Source organism: Sitodiplosis mosellana, unplaced genomic scaffold (genome assembly GCF_009176505.1).
Source record: "Sitodiplosis mosellana isolate CC-2019 unplaced genomic scaffold, AAFC_SMos_1.0 Smas_scaffold_6165, whole genome shotgun sequence".
NCBI lineage: Eukaryota > Metazoa > Arthropoda > Insecta > Diptera > Cecidomyiidae > Sitodiplosis > Sitodiplosis mosellana.
This window is the reverse complement of record NW_022601406.1, coordinates 754590-764984: the sequence shown is the minus strand read 5'-3', so window position 1 is coordinate 764984 and position 10395 is coordinate 754590. Positions and strand designations below refer to the sequence as shown.

The window sequence follows — 10395 nt, the reverse complement described above, 5'->3', positions numbered from 1 at the left end:
CACTGCTATCCATCCATTTTTATTACACTGTACCAGGTGTGCCTCTTGAGTTGCCCAGCAACCGATGATACAAAGTTACTACACTTCAATAGTAATTGAATTTGAGCCATCTCCAGTCATCGCCACTCATCGACGTAATGAACACAGCGAATTTTAGACAAAGGAATGTTATTCGTGGACGGAAATTCTGTTTGTCAAACGGATTTTCAGATATTTTCGACGAATTCAATGATTTGAGTAATGTTAAACTTTAACTTTTACGCACATCTTATGCAGAGCGTAATACGCACAATGAATTCATATCAACCTTACTTAAACGAAAAATTAATTTAACCATGGCTTTGCAAATATTTGATTATGACTTTGGTCATTCGGTTCGGAAACATCAAAGAGAGATATTTTTGCCTTATTGATTCCATGAATTAAAGTTTTTTTGGGAATAAAATAAATTTTGGCAAAGGAAAAACCAAGTGAAGGATTGAAATAAGGTAAAATAAACATTTTCTTCATTTTTGATGATTTTTTTTTTAAATTCATTTTGAAGTTCAAAACTTGAACCCATTTTTTTACCAAGGCTTCGAATAATTTTTTATGAAAATCGAAATCTCGGTAATTTGCTTAGTTCCAGTTCTTGAAAAAAATAACTCAAAGTGGTCGTTATTATATTTCAATCCATCATATTTTCAATTGCCAATTCGAGGTTTTCTAAATTCATCTTCATTTAAAAAAAAAAAGAATTTCATTGGGAGATAAAATGTTTCAATTAAAATCAATTCCATTGAAAAAGTAATTTGTAAAATAGAAGAAATGATTTTTTATTTAAAAACAAAACAAAATATCATTGTCATTAGGAATAATCTATGCAATCGTATTTCAATAATGACTCATTTTTGCAATTTAACATTTGAATCTATTTTTGAATGCCATATTATCATCATTCGATTGATTATAAATTCTATGTTGGTATCAACACTTATCAAGTCAAGTGCAATCAAAATTAAGCAACAAAAAGCCTGTAATGGATTTATATTTTGCAATCATATTCGATATTGTAAAGGCATTTTGATAAAAAAAAAATCAGCTGCGTTTCTGATTTCGTAGAAAATGGGACAAAAAGTGTCTGAAAATAAAAAAAAGATTTTAATTTGAGCGAAATGAAATTTAATTCCTTTACCGCATACAATGTTACAAATTGTAACTTTATTTATATCATTATTTGTTCATAAATTTTTCACTAATCGGTCAATGAAAAATCGGTCTGATATCTCCCCAGTAAATGACAATGGTATCTAATCTGCCAAAGCGGGTTGATATCATTTTGCCCACTGTTTTATGACTCAAATAAATCTATAGTGGGAAGGCACGACTTTATATACAAAGATCTTAATTTACAATATACATCGAACAAATATCACTGTTGTAGAAAAAAGGGTCGAATAGAATCCGTATCGTTTAATATTGGCCGACTAAAAATTTGGCAAGGAATTTAGTCGGTTGTGTTGTATGGCTGGCGGCATCATTTGACCAGTAGTTCAGAAGGTGAGATCGATTTTTTTGCATGCAACAAATTTCCTTAAGTTCCAGCTGTTTTCGAATTACTTGCATGTCAATTTGACGAATGTCGGCAAGATGTTTTTGCTTCATGAATTCATCGTGTAATTTGGCACGGCATTGATGGCTCGAGTATGGCAAATTGTAGTCGTCCACTGATTTTCGAGGAAAAAAAGATCGAATGAGTAAAAAAAAGGGTCGAATGGGTAGAAAACAAGAACGAGAAAAAAATAAGCGACGCAAAAAGCGGAGTTTCTTAGAACGCAAAAACTTACCGATATGCGGAATTTGACGATACCAAGTTTTATACAATTTAATGACCCGACTGCGAGTCTCTGCATTGCTGGTCGACCAAATCGGTTGCACATGATGAATCGATCGGACAATTGTTCCACGTCCAGCCATCGCTATTTTTTATTACGTAAAATAATTGACAAGGGTTTTTTTTTAAGAATCCAATCACACTGAGAATAACATCAAAACACAGAACTGTCATCGACCGAAGTGAAGTTGTTGAGTATTGGGTTTACGGACATTTATTGGGCTGTCAACTGTCACAACACAGTCATTGTCATTGTATTCGTTATTGAAAGCAATACACAATTTTTGAAACCACAAGTAAAACGTTGTTTATTTTCTCATTTTTGTTTTAGTGTGCGTCGTCGTATTGTATTCTTCTTTGTTATCATATTAATTGGGCACATGAAGCAATGCACTTTTACGATACGAATAGCGTGATTATTTCGGTGAAGACCAACATAATTATCATCACTTTGTATCGCTGTCGTTGTTCATTAAGGTCATGGGTCATCTCGCATTACTGATAAAACATGAATGCCTGCGACATTCAAACGATGAAATTATATGATGAAATTCTAAAACTGGAGCCATATGATGTGAAGCAGCAGTAGCTAGGCGATTTTCATTGGGAAAGGCGACAACGCGTGAATCACACTTTCATTCGTTTTGGCCGTCAAAAATCATGGCGAAAATTTGTACATTTATTCTAAGTGTTTTTCTGTTTTTCGTGGCGATAAATGGAACTGTGGCAGTGGGTCGATGCAATCGACCGGAAAATGTCAAAAAGAACCAGAAAGTAAGTGGTGACGGTGGTTACCGTATATTCATCGATGGAGATCCAAACCGATATCAACCAGGCAAAATTTATAATGGTAAGTTTTTCATTTGTGTTTGAAATAAGAATCAACCAAAATTTAATCAACTAAATATCGCTTCAATTTTGGCCTTGATTTCTTTTTTCATTGTGTCGAAATGAAAAAAAAAAACAATTGAAAAACTTTGAGATTATCACAAATTATGTATTTCACAATTTTCAATTTATTTTTCTAATCATTATCTTCATTCTTCTCTCTCTTTTCTATCTAGTGTTTTTGGTTGCGCCGCGTGTCAATAGTGAATTCACCAAAGAGTTCACTCAATTCCGGATCTATGCTCGGGCTGCTTCAAATGCTGATCGCACCAAAGCTCGCGTCACTTTATCCAATCCACGTCGCGTTGGCCGTTTCCAATTGTTTGATGATCCAATGGCTGAATTCAACATCGATTGTGTGAACACAATCAAAGAAGCGGATAACTATCCCAAATCCGAAGTTCAATTCATGTGGGTCGCTCCACCGGCAGGTTCGGGTTGTGTCGCCATTTCGGCACTGGTCTATGAAAAATCACAGAAATGGCACGCAGACAATGGACAACTCACCAAAATTATCTGCGAAGGTGAACCGGAACATGTTGCAGTTGCACAGGAGTGTTGCGCTTGTGATGAAGCTAAATACCAGGTAATTTATTTTCAAATCTAAATAAGAAAAGGAAAAAAAAAATCAAAATTGATTTTTGATGATATATTGCTTAACTAAATTGTGATTTTTCTTCAATATTCCCAATTAGATGACATTCGAAGGAATTTGGTCAAACGAAACGCATCCTCGTGATTTCCCATTCGCCGTTTGGCTCACGCATTTCTCTGATGTAATCGGTGCATCGCATGACTCAAACTTTTCGTTCTGGGGCGAAAATCACATCGCCACCGATGGCTTTAAGCAAATGGCTGAATTCGGTTCAGTTCGTCAAATGGAATTTGAGCTTCGTGCAAAGGGGCCACGTCTTCGAACACTTATCAAAGCAGCCGGTTTATGGTATCCAAATGTGAATACAAACACTTCGGCCAATTTCCGAACAGATCGCATCCATCACAAACTGTCGGTGGTTTCAATGTTCGGCCCATCACCCGACTGGGTAGTTGGTGTCAGCGGATTGAATTTGTGCGAAAAAGACTGCAGCTGGAAGGATTCACTTGATATTGATCTGTATCCATGGGATGCCGGCACTGACAATGGTATCACTTACATGGTAAGGCTGTTATGCATTTATTTTTAATAGAAAAATTGAAAATTTGCAATTTGAGTCCGGATTTTGGATATTGACTCATTTTCCAACTTCTTTTATTGTTTCAAATCATTGAATCGACAATCTCATTTTTCTCATTTTTCTTATTTATTTTATTTGATCCTATTTTTCACTCAATTTCTTCATTTGTCTCTTAATTTCAGTCACCCAACTCGGAAACATTCCCACGTGAACGAATGACTCGCATAACCACAATGTTCCCAGAAGATCCACGTCAGCCATTCTACAATCCAAATTCATCGGAAATGATCCCATTGGCACGTTTGTACATCCGGAAAACAAAAACCATCCCACGAAACTGTGATGATCAACTGTTGCAATCACAATTGTTGGATGTCTCTGAAAATACCGAAGATGAAATATCGCGACGTAAGTGGAATCATGTCCAATAATTGCAAAAAATATTTTAAACATCTTTTTAACAAATTTGTTGAAAAATGTCAAAAAGTATGTTGATAACATAGGATTAGTATTTAATCAGCATCTGATCAAGTTATTTGCTATTCCTATATTTATTAGCGGAATGTGCCGTAACCGAGTTCACTGAATGGTCACCATGTTCGGTCACATGTGGCAAAGGAATCCGTTCACGAACACGGCATTATGTTAATGAAAATTTGGCCAAATCATCACAGTGTAACCGCCAATTGGTTAGTAAGGAAATGTGTGCCGCTGCAATCCCCGAATGCAGGTAATTTAATTTTTTATTTTTCATCAACCGATTTGAAAATGAATATCATCACACGAGTGAAAGTACACTAGTAACAATAAAAATGCATAAACAATTAACAAGATCCGAAGATGATGATGAGCCGGAAGAATCACTGGGCCCAGCCAATGTTGATGCGACTGGCGAGGGAATCGGTGTTTGTCGTACAACACCTTGGACTGAATTTTCACCATGCTCGGCCACTTGTGGCATTGGCATTTCAATGAGAACTCGAACATTTGTTGACCATGCTGGCCGCAAGAAGTGTCCACATATCACAATCGGTAATTATTCCACTAGCTTTCTGATTCAGAAATTCGAAACGCAAATATCTTCGATAGAAAGAATTTCAAGTTTTATAAAATATGCCGCATTCATTTTAACAAATAATATTTGGAGTTAATTTAATTTTCTATTTTCTTTCTCGTCAAATTGTGCTTTCCAATTCATCTTAATAGTCGAAAAGAATAAATGCATGCAGCCAGAATGTTCAGTGGACGATATTGAGGTGCCCGATCCACAATGTCCAGTGACTCAATGGAGCGATTGGTCACCATGCAGCCAAACTTGTGGTCAAGGCGTAACTATTCGCACACGTTTATTCTTGGGCGATGATTCAAAGCGCGAAGAATGCCAAAAACGTAAGCAATTCTATCAGCAACGTGAATGTACTCAGCGCCAAGAATGTAGCATGAGTCGCAATGAAGCCACAGGTAATTTTGTGTAAATATTGGACAAAAAATCATTTTTATTTGCCTAATTAAAGGATCATCATATCATAAATCATATTTTCTAACGAAAGTGAATAAAGTATTTAATTAAGAGCTAATCAATATTGTAATTTGTCAATCTAATAAATGTGACTCTTCTCTCCTATTTTAGAAATCTGTTCAATGCCAGCTGAAGAAGGTCCTTGCCGTGGTATTTACAGCCGATTTGCATTCGATCGCGGGCAGAACCGCTGCATTGCATTCAACTATGGCGGTTGCCGTGGTAACCAAAACAACTTTTTCTCGTATGCCGAGTGCCAAAAGACGTGCCAAAATATCTACTAATTTTTTTATTCATGACTTGAAAGCATACACAAACGTAAATGAACTAGACAAAATAAAAAAACATAGCCGAATTCATCAGCAATGTATCTTTCAATCAAATTGTATTTTCAATTTAAATAAAACCAATTTACAAAGCATGAAAACACAAAGAGAAGCCTTTTATCTATAAAGAAATCCGTTTGCTGTATGTTTCATTGAAGAAATAATTTTTCTTCTTCTGCTATGCATTTGACATTCAAGCAAGAGCAGTTGGAATGAATGACATCATGAAAATAAATTCCCTTACAAATTGAATATTTATTGCAATCGAATCGCCATTCGAATTCTTCTGCCACAATGCCACAGGCAGCACGTTTGGATACACCGGCGCCGTAATGAAACATGTTCATCTATGATCAAAAATCATTTCAAATTATTTTGTAAGTACGAAAGAAAAGTCAATACACACCAGAATTGGATCTTCTTCTATACGGGTTGTTTCTCTTTCCTTTACAACTTTTAGAGCGATATTATGATTTGTTTGTTCTAAGTAATCAATTTGTCTGGCTTTTGAAGCCTCCACTCCCTTCGTAAATGCGCTCTTCAAATGTTGAAAATCCTCTTCTTGCATGGATTTGAATTCTTCAAAAAATTTATTTAGTGATGATTTTTCGAAGTGTTCTCTCAAACATTCATAGAAGGTTCAATTTTCGGTTGGAATATCTATGTCAAAACCGTAAACATCGCGCTCAAAGTTATAAATGCTTTGATTCACCTTTGCAAAGTCAAATGCCATGCTGAAGAAACGCGCCTAAAACAACATTTTTATCAAGTGAATAAGATTAATTCTATGAATGATTTACAAATTCGATTTCAGTACATACCGTGTTTTCCAGTACAACATTGTATGGATTTACCTAATCAAGTTTCTTAAAAATATTGATAAACTCATCAACCGATTGTAAATTGACACCCTGAATCAATTTAACCTTTTCACAAAATGTTCCTATCAAACTTTTATCGAAAGGGTCGTCCTTAGTTATTGCTAGAGCACCCAAACCAAAGTGAAACAGATTTCCCTTTTACTTGTCTTCCAAACAAAAACTAAAAAAATTAAACACTATCCAAACCTGGGCAAAGCCAATGATAGAAACTAATAAAAGGAGCTTCATCTTGCTGAATGTCGATTCGTTGTGTGTTTCTTTGAAGAGCAAACAGAACAAACTGATGCATTTGCAACTAGTTTACTCGCCTAAATACTGACTGAAAAGTTGATAGGAATGTGCAAGGCAACATCAATTGAAGAGAATTTATTTTACTGCGAATCTCATTTTCTGCTCTGTTCCACTTGCTGTTGATCATTCTATCAAACGCTGATCTTGCACCTTTCGATTTGAGTGCTTTTTTGCGTGTATGAAAACAAATCAAATCAAATACAACCATTTCATAGGCTAGAATTGTCGATGATAAGAGATAAAGAGAGTTTTTATCAAACTAAATCAAATCGGAAGACATTTTCATGTATAACAAATATTCGACATAACGGCACAAAAACTCTAGAAATGAAAAAATAAAACACATTGACATGACACTTTGTCCGATATTTATTGCCCGAATCAATTTTTAAGGTCATAAAATGTAAAAGTTCATTTATGCAGATGTATTTGTTGTGGTATCTATATGGTTTTCCTGGATTGATCTGCACCGTTTTCTGCTTCCAAATCGTCTTTTTCTTCTGCTGGAAATGAAAAAATCGAAATAAAGCGGTAAAAGCAATGAAATTGTGAAAAATAAATGTTCTTGCCATTTGCATATATATTGCAATCGAATCTCCATTCGAATACTTCTGCCACAACGCCACAGGCAGCGCTTTTGGATACACCGGCGCCAATATGATACATGGATGCAAGTATGTCAATCTATAAACAAAATTATTTTGAGTGATTTTTCTTCGGTGGAATGCTTAAGAAAACTCAATGCTCACAAAATTTGCGTCAACTCCTCCCGCCGTTCTATTTTTAAGAATATTATAAGCTATTTGTAGGTAGTAATCCAAATCTCTAGATTTTGTAGCCTCTAGTCCCTTTGTTAGTGTGCTCTTGAATTTTTTAAAATTCTCGTCATCCATAGCTCTGATTTCTTCACGGGATTTATGTTGTGAGTTTGATTTTACGACAAAGTCGATGAGGCATTGATGGTAGGTTCGATTTTCGGTTGGAATATCTACGCCAAAACCGTAAGTATCTCGATAAAATTTATGAATGGTGTTATTCACTTGTGTAAAATCTAGGTCAAATCCCAAGCTGTAGAAACGAGCCTGAAAAGGGATTTTTTTGGTATCAGGTGAATGTAATTAATATTGTGGATAATTTATAATTTTAGTACATACCATGATCTCCAATTGAACACTGTATGGATTGTGTTCACTGTATTTCTTGAAAATATCGATGAGCTCATCAATCCATTCTGAATTGACAGCTGGAATCGCTTTTACTTTGTTTGAAATGTCACCCAATTTTTCTTTCAAAACGTCTTTCTCAGTTTTTTCTGGAGGAATCGAACATAGCTGAAACAGAATTTTTCTTTTGGTTATCTTCCAAACAAAAACTTACAAAAGTAAAAATTAGCCAAACTTGGAATCTCTTTTACTTCTTCTGAAATGTCACACAATGTTTCTCTGAAAGCGTCTTTTTTTGTTGTCGCTGGAGCAGTCGAACAAAGCTAAAACAGAATTACTACTTTGGTTATTTTGCGATCGAAAACTAACAAAAGTAAAAACTAGCCAAACCTGAACAAAGCCAATGATAGAGACTAATAAAAGGAGCTTCATCTTGCTGAATGCTGACACGCTGTGCGCTTCTTCGTACAAAAACAAACTGACCTACTTGCAACTAGTTTACACGTCTAAATACTGGCTGAGATATTGATAAGAACATGAACCTCATCATTAGTCGAATTTTCTATGGAAGAATAGCAATATATTCTACATGGGTACATATTAAGCAAAGTGCACGAGTTTGTGGTTCTTTTCTGTGTTATCACTATATGGGACCGTTGATATTTGAAATCAGCAATCCCAATTATTCTCTTTATTCGCACATTCCCAGACACAGAATATGTTTGTTTATGATTTTTCAAATTAACGATGTTTCACTTGTTTTCCTATTCAATGGAGCATTTTGTTATCAAATGAGAATATAATCTCGAACGAGTTCAATTTGCTTGTTAGTCTGCGAAAAATCTCGAACGGATGTTGAATTCATCTATTCAGAAATTGGTGTACGCTTTCGGAATGAGAACTGACTTTGTTGGAAGTTTTTTTTCTTCAATTTGATAATAAAAAATAATAATTATTTTTCTTTATTTCACATTCATTTGTTGTGTGTACGGCGGCGATTCGGGTGGCAAAAACCTCTGTTGAAAACCCCAAGAAACGTTCCAATATATCTGATTGATGGATCAATTTGAAGTTAACCAATTCCCAAGACTAACTTGATTGGAATGAAAATCTGTTCATTCCAGGCTGCAATGGAATCATCAACTGTTGATTAGACATTAGTTAACCCTCAACTGCATAAGCCCGCCTTTTGGCGGGCTTCATTTAAACGCCTGTATAATGTGAACCGTACGTCGGATCACATTGCTTTAAAGGGATTATTTATTCATCAATGTTTTCTCTTTATTTTTGTCTTTGGAACCATTTATCTATGTAGTGCGGTTATTGCGTTTTAAACAAAAATGTGCTGGAAAACAACAATTTGACAAAATAAATTACTCCCCCCCAAAATTAGACACATTTTTGACATTTTTAAACAATGGATTTGATTGTTCTCTGATTTATGCAAAAGGCACGCACAGTACATAAGAGCTAATGCAAAAGTCAATTGATGCGCATAAGTAGCGCCACCACTAATGATTACGGAGAGTTACCATAAGTCAGATGCAATTGATGTTGAGAAAAAGAAGAAGAAGAAGAAACAGACATTCTATTCATTTACATTGCAATAATGGCAATCAGTAGAGATGGTGCTCATGTGCCGATCATATCACTGTTACAACCCTTCGGATTTATGTCAAACGCATTTTCTGACTAAACCATCAGGAATTAAGGATGATCAATATTTTTTTCGTTATCTATGGCCAAAAATTAACCAAGTACCAGTACTTCCAGTCCTGGGAACAATTCATGCAGTTGAGGGTTAATATAAACGATGTATATTCAATTTGCCGGCTATGTCAGATTCCAGGGTTGAGATATGTTCATATCAATTGTACTTTGGGTGTCCTTCAGTGTCCCAAAGTTGAATACAAAGTGTACCAGGTCGGTTTTCTCATAATTTGAGGTTCAATTTTTGAGCCATTTCAATTTACCGCACATATGAAATAAAACGACAACCATTGATTCTGTTGGACATTTCATGTTTTATCAAAACTGTCCCTGAAGTGTACTTTGAGAAAAAACGCTTTCAGACTTAAAAAATCTTGACAGGAATTCAGTGAAAAGCAATTCTTAAAAGTTTAGAGTTGACATAAAAAGGTAAAATTTTGATAATGATAATAAATAGTGCTACGTATGGTTGTCCAACAATCCACATGTTTACTTCGAATTCGGAGAAGCACGTTTAGCGTAATGCATGAAATGGTCAAAATTCAATAGTACACTTGATATACGAAGAG

At 35.2% G+C, this 10395-nt stretch overlaps 3 protein-coding genes across 5 annotated transcripts; 1 reads left to right on the top strand and 2 right to left on the bottom strand.

The window, feature by feature from the left end:
* Positions 1 to 778: 778 nt before the first annotated feature.
* Positions 779 to 2068, bottom strand: LOC129574539 (NADH dehydrogenase [ubiquinone] 1 alpha subcomplex subunit 6-like). The gene is made up of 2 exons (XM_055456629.1): positions 1827 to 2068; positions 779 to 1706 (listed from the first exon to the last, which is right to left on the bottom strand). Exons 1-2 carry the CDS (start codon positions 1954 to 1956, stop codon positions 1453 to 1455), a joined length of 384 nt encoding a protein of 127 aa, XP_055312604.1. The 5' UTR covers positions 1957 to 2068; the 3' UTR covers positions 779 to 1452.
* Positions 2069 to 2117: 49 nt separating this feature from the next.
* Positions 2118 to 5888, top strand: LOC129574538 (spondin-1). Its single transcript, XM_055456628.1, has 8 exons — positions 2118 to 2723; positions 2938 to 3347; positions 3457 to 3918; positions 4119 to 4344; positions 4495 to 4666; positions 4769 to 4968; positions 5143 to 5397; positions 5567 to 5888. The coding sequence occupies exons 1-8, from the start codon at positions 2534 to 2536 to the stop codon at positions 5737 to 5739; spliced, it is 2088 nt and encodes a 695-aa protein (XP_055312603.1). The 5' UTR covers positions 2118 to 2533; the 3' UTR covers positions 5740 to 5888.
* Positions 5889 to 7304: 1416 nt separating this feature from the next.
* LOC129574589 (uncharacterized) lies at positions 7305 to 8777 on the bottom strand. Of its 3 annotated transcripts, none has more exons than XM_055456781.1 (6): positions 8507 to 8777; positions 8362 to 8439; positions 8108 to 8284; positions 7703 to 8035; positions 7523 to 7637; positions 7305 to 7456 (listed from the first exon to the last, which is right to left on the bottom strand). In XM_055456781.1, the coding sequence occupies exons 1-6, from the start codon at positions 8546 to 8548 to the stop codon at positions 7395 to 7397; spliced, it is 807 nt and encodes a 268-aa protein (XP_055312756.1). In that variant the 5' UTR covers positions 8549 to 8777; the 3' UTR covers positions 7305 to 7394. The 3 variants fall into 3 exon arrangements, with proteins under 3 accessions (XP_055312756.1, XP_055312757.1, XP_055312759.1); XM_055456782.1 differs by having other exon boundaries at positions 7305 to 7453; positions 8507 to 8770; XM_055456784.1 differs by having other exon boundaries at positions 8368 to 8439; positions 8507 to 8769.
* Between the last annotated feature and the right edge of the window lie 1618 nt (positions 8778 to 10395).

Bases quoted from the DNA above. Each gene is read 5' to 3' on its own strand.
- LOC129574539 (XM_055456629.1), bottom strand. From the start codon at position 1,956: ATGGCTGGACGTGGAACAATTGTCCGATCGATTCATCATGTGCAACCG. The intron at 1,707-1,826 runs GTAAGTTTTTGC...CTCGAAAATCAG, and splicing joins TCGTCAAATTCCGCATATCG to TGGACGACTACAATTTGCCA.
- LOC129574538 (XM_055456628.1), top strand. From the start codon at position 2,534: ATGGCGAAAATTTGTACATTTATTCTAAGTGTTTTTCTGTTTTTCGTG. The intron at 4,345-4,494 runs GTAAGTGGAATC...TATATTTATTAG, and splicing joins CGAAGATGAAATATCGCGAC to CGGAATGTGCCGTAACCGAG. The intron at 5,398-5,566 runs GTAATTTTGTGT...CTCCTATTTTAG, and splicing joins GAGTCGCAATGAAGCCACAG to AAATCTGTTCAATGCCAGCT.
- LOC129574589 (XM_055456781.1), bottom strand. From the start codon at position 8,548: ATGAAGCTCCTTTTATTAGTCTCTATCATTGGCTTTGTTCAG. The intron at 8,285-8,361 runs GAGATTCCAAGT...ATTCTGTTTCAG, and splicing joins ACATTTCAGAAGAAGTAAAA to CTATGTTCGATTCCTCCAGA. The intron at 7,638-7,702 runs GTGAGCATTGAG...TTTTGTTTATAG, and splicing joins GAGGAGTTGACGCAAATTTT to ATTGACATACTTGCATCCAT.